Source organism: Protopterus annectens, chromosome 8.part0 (assembly GCF_019279795.1).
Source record: "Protopterus annectens isolate FY-2018-M chromosome 8.part0, PAN1.0, whole genome shotgun sequence".
Lineage (NCBI taxonomy): Eukaryota > Metazoa > Chordata > Ceratodontiformes > Protopteridae > Protopterus > Protopterus annectens.
This window is the reverse complement of record NC_056741.1, coordinates 1,821,975,977-1,821,995,052: the sequence shown is the minus strand read 5'-3', so window position 1 is coordinate 1,821,995,052 and position 19,076 is coordinate 1,821,975,977. Positions and strand designations below refer to the sequence as shown.

Sequence of the window (19,076 nt, the reverse complement as noted above, 5' to 3'; positions counted from 1 at the left end):
CCACTGTTGGTACATTTTCAACGCAAGCAGCTTTACAAATACATTTTCAACACGAGCACCTGTACAAATCAGTTTGATATACAAATGACATATAATTCTTTACAAAACTCCAACTAGCTATGCTGGCATATGTTACACATCCACCACCCTACTTCTCCTGGCATAGCTGGCAATACCTCACATCATCACATCCATGATAATTCTTTCCATGACTTTGCATATGTGACTAGTGAGAATTATGGGTCTGTAGTTTCCAGGGTCTGTAGGTGGTCCACCTTTGTGCACAGGGAAAACTGCTGCTGTTCTCTATTCCTTAGGTATGAAGCCAGTTTGGAGGCTACAGTTAAATAGAAATTCCAGAAGCCCTGATAGATCATGTTTCACGCCATTTAGAAGGCATCTTGGGATATTATCTGGGCCCATTGATGCCATGTCTTGGCCTTAGAGAGATAGTATTAAGGACATGTTCCCTAGTTATAGCAGGGGGAGTTATATTTGATGGTATTTCCTGAGGGAAGGTTAAGAAGGAGAGAGGGGTTAAGCTGGAGTTGAATTTGTCAGCCAGTAGCTTTACTATAACTTATGGCTCAATTACCAATGAGCTCTACACACAATAGTGTATTGCCTTCAAGGTTGCAGACATAGTTAAAAAATGCCTTGTAGTTATCCTTGGCCTGGGAGGCCAAATATGCCTCAATTTTGGCTTTGGATGACTTTATTTGTCCTCTGAGTTGTTTGTTTAGTTTAATGAGAGTGCTTTTATCCTTCTGGGTGCTGCACCTCCTAATTTTAAACCATAATTTTCTTCCTTCTATTATACACCCTACTGATGTTGTGATTCCACCAGGATGGCTTCTTTTTTGAGTTAGTTTTGTACTTCTTCCTGGTGGGTACAGCTGCCTCTGTGTAGCTATTAACATGCTTGTATAGGATTTCTGTGAACAGTTCTACATAGGTAGCAGTGTTCTCAGCATTTATGGGAGCTTGAAAGTTTGCCAGGTTATCACTCAATAGTAGAAAGTTAGCCTTTGAGTAGTACATGAATATTCCAGGGTTAGCTTGGGGTTCCAGGTTTTATTATTACTTCGAAGGTGACCATTTTGTGGTCTGACCTTACCAGAGAAAACATTACACTAGGGGGTGTGCAGCCCTCTCTCATATTACTGAGCACCAGATCTAGTATACTTGCATGCCTTGTTGGTGTATTGACATTCTAGTCCAGGGAATTTGTATTTACAAAATCCAGCAATCCCTGTGCCTGTATGTTTGGTGTCATATATGATTCCCAGTTAATAGTGGGGTAATTGAAGTCACCCATGAATATGGTATTGGGTTAGATGGTGAGTGTTTACAACAAGTTTAAATACATGGTATGAGTTTCGTGGTTTATAGTGGGTGACCAATTGCTTGCAAGGAACTGGCATTGGATTTTGCCTGTGGTGATTTGAATATTGAGAAGCTCAAGTGCACTGTCCTGTTTGACCATCCTTGAAGTATATTTACTTTTGATGTAAAACAAAAACCAAGGCAAGGACAGACAGCTCTGTAGTTCTTCAGCTCTTTATTAGACGTAAACAGAGTAAAGGAACACTGATAACAAGTAAAATTAAGCGCTTTTCACCTAGTATAGTAATTAGACTTCTTCAGATAATTAAATACAACTCAGGTTCCTCTTAAATACACTACCCCCTCTCTCCTCCTAGCTTAATTAGATAGTAAGTGCCAATTAGTAGTTATGCGACCTTTCGCTTTACAATACATCATAAGATGAGATAAGCCATAAAAACAGAATACCCTATAAGGTTAACAAATAAAGTAAAAAACACATGTATGGACATTTGTAACCTTACACATCGTTTAAAAGAAATGATTGTAATTGTTGACCCTAAAAGGACTATACACAGTTGAATACATTTCTAGTCTGTTAAAGGCCCCCAAAGTGGAAATACCTAATTAAAATTAGAATTAAAATAATCTACCTACATACCTTTACTTGTAGTGCTCATTCCTACTACATTACTTAATCCAACTATACTTTATGTAGTTATCTATTCAAGTTCTTAAGTCTCAAAAGACACTGTATAGAGTAGGAGTTGTTAATACCCGGATAGTGGGAAGCATCCAACCGGATCTGCCACATTAATTCCATTTTCTCTAAAAGTAAAGGTCTTGGTCCACCCCTTAAGTCTTTTGGAATATGGTCAGTAACTCTGACTCTAAAACTATGTGTAGGGTTCCCTGTTATATGGCTGGCTACTGCATTTTCAGTTTTCTCCTTTTTAATATAATATAAATGCTCATATACCAGCTCTCGTAATTTTTGATCGGTTTTCCCAATGTAGAAAGCAGGGCATAGCTGGCATTTAGCTAAGTAGACCACATAGGTAGAATTACAATTAAATCTACTAGAGGTCGTAGTACAGCATTAATCTCTAATATGGAAGGTATACCCTATGTCCATAAATTTACAATAATTACAAGATTTGCATTTAGCCATGCCTGGGTTCCTTACAGATCTGGTGTTGCTTATTTTCAAGAGATTCTTCAAGTTGTTCCCTTTCTTAAACGTGAAAGAGGGAGTTGACCCTATTAATGTGTGATGTTTAGAATTATTGCTCAAGAGGTTCCAATTTTTCTTTATTATAGTTAAAATATGGCTACTTTCTGGACTAAAGGTTAATATGAAAGTAACAGGGGACCTATTTTGTTCTTGATAAATTTCAGGATTAACCGTGTTATGCAGAAGGGCTTCCCCTCGTAATAATGGAATGTAAACGCCATTAGACCTCTTGTGTGTTATCTCAGTCGTAATTTCCACAATAAGGTCTCTAGGGTAACCTCTTGCAAGAAACATATTGCCTATTTTTTCACATTCCTTTATGAATTCACTCTCAATGGTAACCATCCTTGTGGCCCGAACTAACTGGCCCTTGATCACAGACTTTTTATAATGGAAGGGATGTAAACTACTAAAATGTAAATATGTGTTCGAAAAAGTATCCTTTCTATGAATTCTAGCAGTCCATCTTTTATAAGTACGATCTTTAAATAGTTCAATGTCTAAGTATGTTATTACTTCTTCATGGAAGGTGTGGGCAAATTCTAGGAATTCAGTAGTTTGATTCAAGTATTCGATGAACTTTGATACTTCATCCACACTGCCTTTATGGATAATAAAAATGTCATCCAAATAGCGAGTGTAGAAGAGTATCCTGTCCATTAGATGTTCCTTTTCCCATTGGGCCATAACTATATTTGCAAAACTGGCCCCACATGGGGACCCCATTGCCACCCCAATCTTCTGCAAATAAAGTTGTGTGTCAAACACAAAATAGTTGTTTGTTAGGACAATGTCCAGCAAAATACTAACTATTCTGATCTCAGCTAAAGGAACCCATTTCTCTCCAAGGAAATGAACTACATATTCAATTCCTTCCTCCTGTGGGATAAATGTATACAAATCCCTAACATCAATAGTTATGAAGTTGAAATTTTCCTGGTAAGGAAGCTCATTTAATTTGGATAGAAAAGACCACTTTTGATATAAATCGAGATACCTCCACCTTTAGTCCCTGTCTGTGTAGTAGCTAGTCTAAATGTGTGGAAGGAATTATAACTTTGCACTGTCTGTGTTCTCTCCAGGGCTTTAAACCATGTCTCAGCGACTGCACAGATGTCAGTATTCTCCAGGGTGAAGAGACCTTCTAGAGGGTTGATTTTTTTTTTGTTTGTTTAGACTCTTAGCATGGAGCAGTAACACATTTAGATTTTCTTGTTTTTGATTTGTTGTGTTGGAAGTACTTTCAGTTAGGCATTGCCTAAAAAAGGCACTATGGATGAGGACAGTGATTTAGGTACGACTGGAAAGCCTGGAGGGAGAGGTGCAGACCATCCCTGACAAAGCAGCATGCATGATCTGTTGACCATCTCCTTCCATGCTGACAAATACTGCACCCCCTCAAAATGACATCAGCAACTAAGCCAATTATTAAAGTTATTCATCTTTTGTTCATACTTTGGCATTCTCCTTGGAGAAGGTAAAAGGCTGCTCAGTGCTAGGCTCATACCAGCCTGGGACACACACTCTGAGAGCTCCATGATGTCTCTCTTCGTATAATCTAGGGAGGTACGTCTCAGGTCATTTACACACACATGGACTATGACTCATACTGGTACTTGTGGTCCAGTGACCTGAATGTGTGCATAATGAGGCAGATCCTGGCCCCTGATAAGCAACTGACCATGACGTTCTCCTTACTCAGCCTGTTGAGAGGGACATCAGTGTGTCTCACAATGGAGTCTCCAATGACTAGAATGTTGGATTATGTGTTTGCTTGCCTTTTGTAGTTAGAAATACAGCTCCATGCAATCTTGCTCTGTGTGTTGTTTTGAAGGAGTGCATTTGAGGCTGCTGAGGATATTTGTTATGTGTACTTCATCTAGGAGGTCTTTGTGGTGTAGGAAGGTTATGTTTAATTGCCTCAGCATATGTGCATCTATGTATCTACTTTGAATTGTGTGTGATGAGTGCAGCGTGTGTACTGCTGATAACCTTATTGACATTAGGAGTGCTTTTATGTGAGAGCTTTGCCTCCAGTGACATTGTGTAAATACATCTCTCATATACCATATCAGTTTGTTTGAGAATTAACTAGTTGTCAGTAAACATGAGGCAATTTCTACGTTGCCTCAGGATGCCCATATCCACCAAGCTGGTAACAGACATAGTGGGAAAGCTCATGTCCATGGCAGCAGACCCTTTTTATTGAATAGACAGTTGAAATCAGAATATAAAGTAATTGAGGAGTATCCGGTTTGCAGCTCTGGGGCAATACTTGTCACGGCAAACTAGTTGTCCTATGTGCAACTAGGTATTGGTGAAATTTCAATGGTGCTTTTACAGGAAAAATGTTAACTCAAGAAATCTACATCTATACAGGGTACTACAAAACACTTGAGGGGAAACTAATAAGTAGACCCTGACGAGTTATGGATGAAGTGTTTAGGCAGATATTCTGAACTTAGGTTAGACAACAGCAAATCAAGCAGTATGTACTAAAAGAAAGAATTAGCTTGTCAAGAATGATGAAAAGAGTGGAGTCGCCTGAATGGCTAATACCAGTGCTGGTCTCACCACAGCTTCGTGCTGATGGGATACAGTGCTCCTTTCCTTCTTCTCTCACCAGAAGCAAAACAGTAGATCCAATCCCAAGGTCACAGGCTCTTTGGTGATCACAGTCTTGTCTTACTTAGATGATGCAAGGGTCCGTAGGCTTGTTGTAGCTCTTTCCTGGTAGATGCCTTGAATAGCAGTCAGACCAATTAGGTAGGTCAAACATAGACACTCACTGTCCAAGCAGAAACAGTCAGGAATCAATGCACTCTGCTCCTTCTCTCACCAGGAGCAAAATATAAGCACAAATTCTAAGCTGGCACCTATGAAGCAGTTTTTATGGAGGTGATAGAAGACTTGATGGGCTATAGTATGTTGGTTGAAAGTTATTAGGTTTGGTAATTCTAGCCAGGATAGTTTTTTTAAGGGATTGGCAATGATGGGATCTATATGATGAGTCAATACCAAATTCTGCTGTTTTGTTGTAGCAGGTTGTTAGTTTATTTAGGTCATATTTGTTTAGATTGGTTAGTACTAGGGAGGCATGCAGTAGTATGGAGAGTAGGTGGGTTCTTGCAATGCTGATTTTACTTTCAGAGGTTAGGCAACTTTTGCATCTGTAGAGGGTACCTAGCTTTTTGTGAACCTTTGTGATGGTTTGAGCTATATATTTGTCAAATTTCATATTATTGTCTATGATTACTCCTAGAAGTTTAGTTTGGGCTACGGGTGTGATGAGCATGTCATTAGAGGATATTTTAAATTATGGTATTGGGCCAGTAGCCTTTGAGGGATGGAAAAACATTAGCTGGGGGTTTTTTTTGGTTAAGTGTTAGTTGTAAATATGAGAGCCATTTTTCTATTGCTGAGACGGATTATTGGGTTGTTGCTGTTCTCCTTCTTCTTTCGGCTTTTCCCGGTTAGGGGTCGCCACAGCGGAACTCCGGTCCGCTAATGATTGGCAGTAGATTTTTTACAGGTGCCGAGGTGCCAGCTTGACACCCAACCTTCAGCGAAGGCACGCCCATTCTACGCATGTCTTTTGTATGCCACTCGACCGCAGGGAGGACATGAAGACTCCACACAGAAGGCGCTCCAGCTGAGAATCGAATGGGAGAACCTCTTGCTGTGAGGCAGTAACGCTATCACTGCACCATGATTTGTTGTAATTGCTGGAGTGATGGGGCAGAATGTTAAGGTAGAATCATCGGCATATTGGACCACTTTGGCATGGAGGGGAGCCTTGTGTAGGTTGTTGGTGAGTATGGTGAAGAAAAGGGGTCCAAGGATGGATCCCTGTGGAACACCTAAGTTTATAGGGAGAAGGGGGGATATGACGTTTTCCCATTTAACAGCTTGCTGACGGTTTGAGAAATAGTCTTTGAACCATGATAGTTTGGAGTTATGAAGTTTGAGTTTGGAGAGTATGGCTAGTAGTTTGGAATGGGAAACCATGTCAAAGGCTTTAGATAGGTCTAAGAATATGGAAGAAACAAAATTACCACTGTTTTGTTGTTGATTCACAGTATTGGAGAAACTGATAAGGGCTGTAGTGGTGCTATGATTTGGACGGAATCCATGCTGTGTTTCAGCCAGGAGATTATTAATTAATAAATAGTTTAGTATTTAATTAAAAGGTTGCAAGTAAAAGTAATTAAAATCAGAATGCAAGTAAAACACAGTGTAAAGCAAATAAATCACATTATGCAAAATAGAAGTAGGCAATAAAGCAATACAAAGTACATGAAAGCAAAAACAAATTAGCATTTCCCTCACAGCAAGTTGTGACAGAGTCTGGGTACGTTTTTCCAGTAAAGCAAAGACTATACTATTCAACAGAATTTGGTAAAACATCTCAAAATTAGTTGCTGTACTTTAAAAATGTTTATCATCTATTAGCTAATTATAGATGTTATCACAGTTATACATTATTAATGACATAAACTTGATACAAGAGTGACTGTCATTAAAAAGTGTGATCACTAATTATTCAGCTTATGGCGGAACAGTGGCAATCAAACCTCCCCGTTTTACTATAAGTGTTTTTGAAGGAGGGGAGGACTTTGCTAACTTAAGTTTATTAACTCTGAGGCTGCTGTATCTTTGAGACTGTTGTGCCTTGAAGAAATCATTTTTTCAGTGTTTAAATTCAAATCAAAGGAATTGTGCATTTGTCATCGTACACAAGTGTGTCAATCACAGATGACGTGCAGTTAAGCCTGGCATGCAGTCTGCCCAGTAATACTTCATTATTATACCATGACGCTGATTGGCCAGCACATTGTAAATCGAGTTATACTAATGGAAAAAGGTCCGGACTTTTTCCATTAGTATAACTCTACTTTTAAAACACTGTCTTGCTATGTTAAATGGGTTTAACATAGCGAGACAGTTTTAAAATAAGCAACGGAGATCTCCGTTGCTTATTTTAAAGCTGTCTCGCTATGCTAAACCCATTTAACACAGCGAGACAGGTTTTAAAAGCAACGGAGAAAGCAAGATCTCCGTTGCTTTTTATGTTAAATGGGTTTAACATAGCAAGACAGTTTTAAAATAAGCAACGGACATCTCCGTTTATTTTAACTGTCTCGCCATGTTAAACCCATTTAACATAGATCTTGCTTTCTCCTTTGCGCTTACACTGATATGATGCGCGGTAGCGCAGTACATCAGAATCGTCATGATGCCAGAAGGGCAGTAAAGAGGCATTATACTATGCCATTATTTAAGAAAAGTAATAGTTTCTTTTCTTAAATAATGTCATGGTATAATAGCAATAACCTCTTCTGGGTGTGGGTAATGACCCACGGTTGGCTGTTTGGTCCTCGGCCCTCGGGACCAAACCACGCCAACCGTGGGTAATCCAGCATTACCCACACCCAGGCGTGTTATTATTAATGACATTATTTAAGAAAAGAAATAATTACTTTTCAAATAATGGCATTGTATGCCTCTTTACTGCCCTTCCACAGCTGTCTGGTATTTGGCGGTAGTTCTGATGTACGCCCCGCGCAGTACATCAGAACAAAAGCAACGAGAACGCAAGATCTCCTGCTTTTTACTATCTCGCTATGTTAAATGGGTTTAACATATTTAAAATAAGCAACGGATATCTCCGTAGCTTTTTTTAAAAGCTGTCTCGCCATGTTAAACCCATTTAATCAGCGGACTTTTTTATACATTGTGTCGCTATGTTAAAGGAGTTTAAAAGCAACGGAGATCTCCGCTGTGTCGCTATGTTAAACTCTTTTAACATAGCACTAACGGAAAAAGTCCAGGCGACGGACCTTTTCCGCTAGTATATTTACAATGGGCACGCTGGTTGGGCTGGCCAATCAGCGTGCACGTTTTACGGGAGGTATTGTATAATGCTATATTATTCATTCTTCAGATTGAATTACTGGCAGTGAAATGAAATAGTGTGCATGTAGCTGATTTATGTAGAAGTCAACTACGTGGGAATATTGTTCACACTAAATCACAAGGCACATTTTTGCAGCGCGAGGCTTTCCTTGGAAGACTGGTACTGATTATAGTTAGGAGTAGCCAGTGATTTAAGATAACACTGCATAAAACAATGTCCCATACCCAGTTGTCTGGTCATGGCCACAACCAGTCTCAGAAAATGCCACTATTATAGTTTGCAGAGAAATGGCAGTGCAGATAAGACAAGAAATAGTGTAAAAGAAAAAAAAATAATGCATGGAAAAGTACATGTAGGAGTGAAAGGCACAGACTTTTTAATTTTGACAGTGACAGTGTAGATGTGCTGAGGATACAGGGGGACAGTTAGAGGAAAAAATGACAGGTTGATTCACTGTCCTTCTTGATGCCCCAAAAAGAATGCCTCTCTCCTAATTTATTTATACCACTGCAATGTGTAGCTAACAAAGAAAGCGATATTTGCATACCATGACCTTTCTTTTGAACAGGAAGATGAAATTCCAGTAACAGTATATCTTCTCCATGATCATAAGCAGAATTTCCATTGAGAAGTTTTGATTTGTGTGGTGTGTGGAATATCTGCTTCTAAAATTAATTTCATGACTAGAGATATTAAATACTTCTTACTTCACTGAGGTCTTTGCTTGTTTGTTTGCTTCCAGCTGACACATTCAGTTGTGTTGAGGTACTTAAGCTGTAGATTGCTGTCAGGGGATATAACTAGAATGAATATTTTTGAGCAGTTTTAAGCTTTGTAGCTGCATCACTCATATGAATAACCCCCTGCTGTAAAATATTTTGTCCATATATTTAATTTATTTATGCAATTAAAGTAACCTAAACCATGAAAAGAAGCCTCAGATATTTCTTTGTAAGTAAGCAATGTGTAGTGTAGTCTTTTGTTCATGTTCATACATTTTTGTGATTAGAATGTACTAGTATGGTTATGTTCCTTGACAGGATATAGCACATAATGATATTTTTTAATGCTTATTATTTAATTGTCTGAATTTATGTTGCCTTTCTTTATCGCTGATATTTATATTGAGTTTTGAAAGGGTATAAACATTTTCAAGCAAAGGCATAGAAGCTTGATGAGGATGATTCCACCCTGGTTTGCTTTGTTTCATTAATGAAGCTCTGGGGTGTGAATGGCATGAACAAATTATTACAATAATGACTGTAGATATGAGGGCACCCACTTGCTTTGCAGTGCACTGTGTTACAAAATTTAGGCTGCTGGATAAGGATGCTCTGGAAACTGGCACAACATAACCTTCATTGTGCAGGATTCTTGAGGTAAGGTAAGGGAAGTTGAGATGACTAAAATTCCTGAAAAAATACAACAGTTACAAGCTGAGGACTTGGAGCAATTGGTTAGCGTGAAGACCACCAGATAACCGATCACACTAATATTATTAAAACAGAATTAAACTGTCCTGCTGAGCAGACATGAGACTCATAGGGGTGTTAATTGCTATTGCTGTAAGGGTTCTGGGAAACTAGAAATAGTACTTCTTGAAAAAAAATGTTTATTGAAACATTAGTGATGGAGAGGCACTGAATATTGGTGTTGGGTAGGGATGCAGTGGGAAGAAACAATGGCATATGCACCAAAGCAGTTGTGTTAAACCAGGATATATTTGTTGCATTCCAAAACCCACTGAATCTTGGATTTTTTTTAAGACTTATGGTGGCATCATTTGTCCTGGCATTTCCACATTCCATGTCTTCATCTTGCATTCCCACAGTTAGAAATGTGTGGAACATCTGGGAATCTGAGAACAGCAGAGTTCCATTACTTGCAAGACATTTCTTGTGAGTTTGAGGCTGTAAGTTGTTATGGTTTGGACACAGAGACAAAAAGTAGAATAAAGAATGTGTAATTTGCCAGTAAAGTATAGGCTTGCTGACACTGTAAACTGTCATGACAGGATCGTATGTGATATATGTGCAATAAAAACATGAAGTCTGAAACGGTAGTTGCATTTTCAGTGAATCACTAACCTGAGGGTTTTTGCAGGTAGCTTTGCCACACAAGTGGGGTTTTGCTTTGCATACCACTCCCACTAATTTACTAATCAGCTCCAGAGTCAGAGTGCATCAGGAAAGGAACAACACCTATTGCCAGTGTTGTGAATACTTGGATGGCAACAGTATTAAGTTCTTTATCCCATACTGTTTCTGCCATGATTACTGGCAGAAAGTTGTATTGAAGACTTTTCTATTTAAAGATGTGAAAAGGAATACGCATTTTGGCATGTTCACTATTCTGTCATTTCTGTTGTTTCACTACTGGCACAGATGAGCTGCTGTGTATTTTTGAGTCCTTATGCAGTGCTATATTTTCAGGTGCTGCAGATATCTCATGCTCACATCTTTGTGAGTGAGTAAGTATGCTTCTAGTTAATGCAGTCAGACTAGTGCCATGCCCGGTTCTGTTTTCGTACCCCTTAGGTTTAGTACCACTTGAACCAAACACACACACACACACACACACACACACACACACACACACACACACACACACACACACACACACACACACACACACACTTTTTAATATTTTCTTTTGCTGCAGCTTTGTTATGTGCATGTATGGGTAATGAGAGTTGTAGATTCTAATGTAATCTACAGCTCATACTGTCAGGCCTACTGCATGTGAGCACCCAGTTTCCTGTCTGTTAACACATTTTTGTTTCCCTTTGTTTTATTTTGTAGAGTATCAGGATGTATGTAGGCAGCATCTGTCACTTCCTTCTTTCTTCTTCCTGACTGGTTATTATCCCAACATATCCTAAATTCAGAGTGTATTGACTGGCTTGAGAAACAGTGAGCCCCCCCCCCCCCAACCTTTCAAAATCAGTAGCATTTTACATTCTGGGACCTTAAGTTTCTTTTTGCCTACAGAGATTTGAAGCTCATTATCTTATTGGGGGTCATCAGTACAACAGACAACAGCAGCACAGTGATGTCCTCCTGATTCATTTTGTTTATCATCTCCTATGCTTAAGTTATCAGTTGCTGTAGCATTTATTACATAAAAAGAAAACATGTTTGATATGAAAGCCAGGCTTTTAATAGTTATTAATACAGAAAGTAAAAAAAAAAAATTTCTGCAGTTATACTCATTTAAATTTCTTTTTCTATTACAGAAGAAAGACAGCTGATATTCATTTATTTATACAAGGAAATAATTTCTGCTCTGCCGTGACAGTCACAATTTTAAAGCAGGCGGGACTGATAAAACCGAATAAAATTTTTGACTGTTTGTATCACATTACTTGGAAAAGCCATCAGCTACAACTGACTCGGCTGGCACCCTTTACCTAAGAACCATCATTGCTCTGGGGGTCTTTTTGATAAGTTAGATGCAGCATGACTTTTGGGCTAAATGCACAGAATTACTTGAACTACACAGAAGATGGAATGGGAGAGAACAGAAGACGAAAGCTACGTAACAAATACTTGCGCTACAGCGGTCCATACACACAAACACTCACATTCACTTACTGAGGTTTGTCATCGATGGGCCTTTTATTTCTTGCTCTCTCTCTCTCCCTCAGATTTACCAGCACAACATATCAGCTGTCTCCTAGGCAACCAGCCCTTACAGAGTCAGACCCTCTTTGAGAAGAGCTGAAGGAAGCAATGGAAATAAAGATGCTGTAAAAAAATAAAAATAATAAAACACAGTACCAAAGAAAGTGAAAATATATCCAGACTTATTTTTCAGTCAAAAAGGAAAGTTTCCACTAGTTCAAAGGAATCAAAAAGACAACACTCAAGAAAAGCATTACAGTGGAAGTGTTACTGCAGTCCTGATTCGGATCCTGTGAGGAATTACTCTGCGTTGAATGAAAGAAAAGCTTCTGGTCTGCCTGAGAGAAGACAAAAGTATCTACCTAATGAGGAAAGTGGAGGAGGTTTATACCTGTGAGGCATCTTCAGAAGAAGGGCTAGTCTTGCTTTCTTTGCTGAACAGACGAGTCACAGTGAATTCTAGGAGAGAGCATCTGTTGTACATTGTGAGCCACGAGGAAGGAGATGCAGTGGAAATGAGAAAGCAGTATCTAGCTTCAGAAAGCCTGTGGCCAACAGTCTGTCCAGACTAATGCACAGGGAAGGCAACTGACTGGCAGCAGAATGTGTCTCATTTCTGAATTAAACTGTAGAAAGATAGTGCACTGCTAGTGTGCTTCCACACTTCTATTTGTGCATTCCCCTAAGATAAAACTTGAGAGTTATTAATTGCCAGGTTCTCAAGAAAGGCTGGATTCCAACGTTGCAGTTGTATCACCCTCCATTGGGCTAGTCATGAAGTGTTCTTTCCGTGTGTGGCTTCTCTCCAGTGCCCTCCTCCTCATTTTTGTGACCTCCCTGCTCTTCACTTACTCACTCACCAGTGTTGCCAACCTTGCTTATGTGGACCTTCCAGCAGTTGTAGATACCCATCGGGTCAAGTTGGTTCCCAGTTACACCATTTTAAAGAAACTGGAACAGAATAGGACTCCAGTGAATACATGTGCCTGCCCTAGATGTGTGGGTGATCGGGGGATTTCTCCCTGGTTTGACAGCAATTTTGATCCAAACATCTTGCCTGTGTGGACCAGGTCTAACATGGATCTGCCTCCTGATGTTTACCAGTGGTGGGTGGTAAGTGTTTTTCAGTTTCCTTACGACTAGGTAACATTGCTCATTTATGTTTGCATTTCACAGGTCTTCTATGCACTCTTTACACAGGGCTTGTGTAAAAGTCAGAAAGTGGGACCTTGCTGAGGCAGGCAGCGGGGTATGTTGCAAAGTTCTGACTTTGGAGGAGAGAGAAATCAGCACATGGTGTAATAACTTTTAAAAGCAGCTGACCAGTATTGTATCTCCTATCATACTATGCAAATGAGCAAGGACAAATCTTGCGATTTTTTTTTTACTACTTACCTTTTAATAATTATGTTCCCCATGTGTGTTTTGGTGTTACTTAATGATGGGTTGGTTTGCATGTTTTTACAGTAAAATGTAACAAGGTGCTTGCTCAGTATGCTGATTCAGTCCTTGCTTAGATGTTCTGAGGTACAAGGCCACAGGCCGAGTGCTTCTTATACTTAAGTTATAAATATGCATTGATTTATACAGTAATCTTCTGTTACTCACATTACCCTTTCAAAGTTGAAGGGTAACTAGCAAGAAAGTGGATTAAGGCAGAGAAGTAATCTTGGTCTGAGCCTAAGTTAATTTTGGCACAGTGTACATATTACAGCAAGTTGTTGTGTTTGTACAGTGTTTTTTATTTCATGTGTTATGGGTTGGTAAGAGCGATTTCATTCTATAAGTAGGCATTGCCTGCATAATTTCACATCATCAGCTGGCCAATGACGTAAATAATACTTCTAAATTTAAGGGACATTGTATAAAACTGTATAGCTGAAGGTTAGTTAATGGAATAAAAACCTTAGCATTTGATAGAACACTCATCTCTCCTAAGTTAACTGATGTCTGTTCCAATTTTAATGCAATCTTTGGGATAAGTGTGGTTAGATGTATATTAGTAGGCACTTTTCAAGACAGTCATCTTCACTCTATTTCTCCTGATAGTTTATGTGATGACAAGGTCCCCCACCGATATATCCTCCTTCACTCCTTGGATGAGAACCAGTCACATAGCTATAATGCATGCAACAATTGGGGGCTTTCTTTTTATGGCCAGACTAATGCATCCATGGCTAGTGGATGATATAGTGACCAGCATCAGTGCTGAGGGTTCCTACCATCTGTCCATAATGTATATATGCCCTCACACACAAGCCCACTGACAGCTACCATCATTTAGTTGGACATACCAAATGCACATCTCCTATGGTCTTATAACCGTTGTGAAACTGTAAAGCTGTCAGCCAGTCAGAACTACCATTCCCCTCTCTTCCCCCTTGATAGGTAAGTTGGTGTAAACTGTTCATTCCCATCCTCCCCTCCCATGCCAGACTCTTCCCACTCCCAGAGTCAGTTATCAATCTTGGTCCATCTGTGTTAAATGAAGGCTTTATGCCTGTGTGCCTCATAGCTAGACAGCGACTGACATTCCTTTTCTTACCTAAGGAGTTACACTTGTTCAAGCGCACCTGACTTACTGTTTTTTTTCCCATCAAAAGAATGGCACACCCTCATAGTCAGAAACCACACCTGACAATTTTTCCATTACCCCCAAAAAGAACCGGACCTACTATCCTTTTCTCTCATACTATGACAAGGAGCTCACATTTCCATAATCGGAAGAAAGCCTTGGAATTGTGCTGCACTCCTCCTTGACCAAGAGTGCATAGCTTTACTGTTGGTTGACAGACCTCATACCTATTATCAGCCAAGGAACTTCTGTGTTTGCACCCAGACATTGGACAGTGACACAGTCTACGACTGTGCCCATCCTGAGATCATCTGCTTTCATAGTTATCAGTTGCACCTTCTCCACCTTTATGCATCTTCTCATACCAAAAGCTATGGACTATGCCCCAAACATGGACATACTTCATTATCAAGTCTATCTCATGCCCCCAAAGCCTTCCCTTTACTCTGTCTGTAATCTTTTCACTGCTTTGTTTTGTAACTCAGGAATATCCCATTAAGAAGGCAGGCATCACTGTGTACTGCTATCCTTATCTTCATAATTTCTGTGACTTCAGGCACCTATATCCAGAGTCTGTTCCTCTCCCATCTCCCATCTACATGAACTGTTGCCTCTTTACTTCTGCCATGCACCTTTTAGAATTATTTGCTTTATTCTCCAGTCTGATAATTAGTAAGACAGTGACCATGCTATAGACAGATTTTTTTTTTCTACTCAAGAAATTCCTTTCTTCACTGGCACATACTATCTTCTGTCTTCCCTAGTCCAGGAACATCTGTTGCTGTACTGTTTTATTAGCACTGTCTGCTGAACTTCTCTCATTATGCTGAGAAAACTCCAACCTGTGAGATCTGTCAGGCCACCACATGTCTCACCTTAACCCCTTCAGTACAGAATTTCTGCTGTTGTACTTCTTTCCATCTTTCTTCATGGGTGTCCTAAACATCAAGAACCATCAATATAGAGAGGCACAGATTTTGCTTAACCTGTCTCTCGATTGACTTCATTTATAATGAAATTACTTGTCTGTGTACTTGAGCACTGGTCTTAGTACTAACACTGCTTTTCATGTACTGAAACTGACAGTCTCTCCATTCAGGCACTTTCTCTACTATCTTCAGTATGTTTTTTCATGTTCTGAAGCTGTGTGTCTTTGCATTCAGATTTTGCTCCTACCATTTCTGTCCTGTTCAGGTGGCACAGTGGAGCAGCAAGTGGCATTGTGGCTTTACAGCAAGAGGTTCTCTGGTTCAATCCTCAAACGGGGGTCCTTCTCTGTGGGGTCTCCTCTGAGTGTTTGCATGGGTTTCTCTGGGTGCTCTGGTTTCCTCCTACATTCTAAAGACGTGCAGTAGGTGGACTGGGCACTCTAAATTGGCCATAGATGAGACTGTGTGCACATGCCTGTGGTATGAAAGAACAACCATGGCAGGGCAATCCACCTCATGATGTGAATGTTAGCTGTAGATAATGGTCACCATACCTCTCAACTGTACAGATTTTTGCCTCAGTTTTTGGTCTCTTTCTCATAAAATTGTAGTGGCAAATCATTGAGGCTTAATGTTAGAAAATAATGATAGGACATTTGAAATTCAGACTTCAAACCCTTCAGAAAATTCATGCTAATGCAAAACATGTTATTCTATCAACTTTCTAAGATTGTATGAGCAATATTTAAAGTGCCTCTATTTTTGGGCCTTTGTCCCCCCATTATGTCTGGCTTTGTTCAGATTTCTTGCTGTAAGAGGTTGAGAGGTATGATGGTCACTGTTGATCCAACACCCTGACCTCATGTGCAAAAATGGGAAAAGGGGTTTGTGGGTTGCTGGATGGTGGATTTCCAGGCTTTTCCTTTCTGTGGGAATATCTGTCTTTCTGTCTGTGCACATCAGCTCTGTTCCCACGAAACTCCTAGTGCCTCTGTACTCCTCTGGTGTCAGTTTCTGTACTTTGGTGTGGTTCCTGCGTCTGCCTTTTTTTGTTTTACAAAAATGTCTTCTGTTGCACTCAGGTGACGTACACACCACTGTCTCATGTATTTTCACTGTCTGTGGGTACATGTGCCTGCATGTACAATTTGCTCCTACCACTTGTATATGTTCCTTGTTTGAGTATGTTTGTTTCTACATTCAGGTGGTGCTCACAGGACCATCTTAGTCCTTCTGTATTCTGTTTGCATGTATGTATGCATAAGTGTAAGCAAGCTTTGTTGTACATAACTCTGCGTTCAGACACTAGCTACTAACATACAATGCTTTTTTCTTCATTGAATGAGATGTTTGCCTTCACACCAGACACCTATTATTGTCCTTGTGCATAGACAAGAGTTAATCTGAATGTATTCTGTTGCTTTTCTGTACTTACAGCATCCACCTATATAATTAGGCATTGTTTTATTTTACTTCTTTTTACTGATAGAAAATGTAGCATTCTTCCAGTTTACACAAGTATTCGATTAGTGTGCTTATTGGAACATATGGTGGCGTCATGATTTTGTAATGAATTTTCCTTCCTTTTTTAAAATCCTTTACTGATGTACATGTGAGTGATGAAAACATTTCATAATTTTGTGAGGGAACACAAAAGCCCCCTTCCCTACATGTAAATATGTATGAACAAAGATACCTCCATGTTCAAACACTGACCAATGCCATAACCTAAGCTTCTCCTTGTACTTGGAATTCTGCCTCTGTACTCATGCAGTAGACAGGCCTTGTCCTCGTCTCACCTCTTCTTTTCTGGTTTGGGAAACTGTGATACCATCCTCCAGCACTGCCCATTCCATTCCCATACTATGAACTTCCAGTGAGTCTGTTACTGTATGGCCCTTTCACTAACCACTGCAGCAGTAGGCTTTGTTGCCCCAGTATTGCTTCTATTTTATTAAGGCACTAGTGCTGACCTCTTTATGTTCACCTCCATGTCACTTACAACGTAAACTCTTTGCATAATACTGCTGCACACTCCTAGCTGCATGTAGGGCATTGTGTCCCTGGTGCTTACTCTATCATCATTACTGACATATGGCACAGTAGCCCTAATCTGTACTGTGTCATTCTTACTGATGTAGGGCACAGTAGCCTTTATTTGTACACTGTCCCCCTACTGACATAAGGCATGGTAGCTTTGATTTGTACACTGCACACACTCTACTGACATAAGGCACAGTAGCTTTGATTTATATGGTGCCCTCCCTACTGACATAAGATATGATAGCCTTGATATGTACTCTGTCCTGCTTACTGATGTGGGGCATGGTAACCTTGACCTGTACTCTGTCTTCCTTACAGATGTAGGGCACAGTACTTTTGTCCTTACTACCTGAAGCTGCTGTGCCATATCATCCTGACAATGACCTTTCATTGCACGTATCCTTATTCACCAAGAGAACTTCACAGTTCTACAGTTAGATTCAAGTTGGTGACAACAGATCACTATGAACCAGTAACCTTTTAGATATGTTAATTTTTTTTTTTTTTGCATGTGGCGTGTACTATTCATTGGTTCTACAGCAGTGAAAATCTTCTAGGAAATTGTTTCCCATGCCTTATGTTGAAATGCCTGTGGATTTTCATCTAAAACCCACACTGTTTTTTATGTCTGAAGACTGATGGAATTCAAAGTGAAGTCGTTTTTATTAGAGGACCTAAATAGAGAGAACATTTTTACTTAAACCACGTGTAACAAACCTATATTTGACAGAATTAAACAGTGTTTGCAACCTCTCAGGATATTGTAAGTGCTTTCCAGTATTCATTTTCTTAGGAAATTTCTTATGTACTTTCGAGTTCAATAAGATATGCTATACTGGAAAAACAAAAAGCATTATTGCTTTTGAGAATAGATGTCAGTAAAGAGTTGAAAATAATACGACATCAGAAATTGTGTGAAAAATTGTTGATTAAACAATGTATATCCTTTGGAACAATGTAAGACTCATTCTGGTCAAACCTCAAATGTTCTGCTATAAAAAGATCATGACCACCACTGTAGAAGCGTATAAAAGCTTTAATGCATAAAACAAAAAAACAGTAAGCACTTTCACTGCATATTGCCATTTCATCAGACCATATTAAATAGAAATCACATGCAATTTTTAAATAAAAAGCTAAACCAATGATGGCAAAGAAAAAGAACACGTGTTACATGACATGAGCCTCTCATTCATAAATAAACCCCTCAAAAAGTGCTTTGGCCCAATCAGCTCAATGATGTAAAAGTATAAACAGGGTTTACTATGCAAAATGTCAAGCATGTAACTCGTATTGCATGGGTAAGATGAATCAAATGCTAAAAGTAAGGATTTTAGAACATATGGGTGACATTAGAAACAGTAGGACAACAAATGCTTTAGCGAAACATAGTGTAGAGTGTGGTTACAATCACTGTTTTAAGTTTACT

The 19,076-nt window shown here is 39.4% G+C and overlaps 1 protein-coding gene across 3 annotated transcripts in view; it reads left to right on the top strand.

The window, feature by feature from the left end:
- Positions 1–19,076, top strand: part of ST3GAL2 (ST3 beta-galactoside alpha-2,3-sialyltransferase 2) — a 1,330,536-nt gene that overhangs the window by 815,011 nt on the left and 496,449 nt on the right. For all 3 annotated transcript variants that reach the window (XM_044081313.1, XM_044081311.1, XM_044081312.1), the window contains one exon: positions 11,713–13,213. In XM_044081313.1, the coding sequence (XP_043937248.1) occupies positions 12,875–13,213 (339 nt within the window). In that variant the 5' untranslated portion in view covers positions 11,713–12,874. The remainder of the gene's footprint in view (positions 1–11,712; positions 13,214–19,076) is intronic.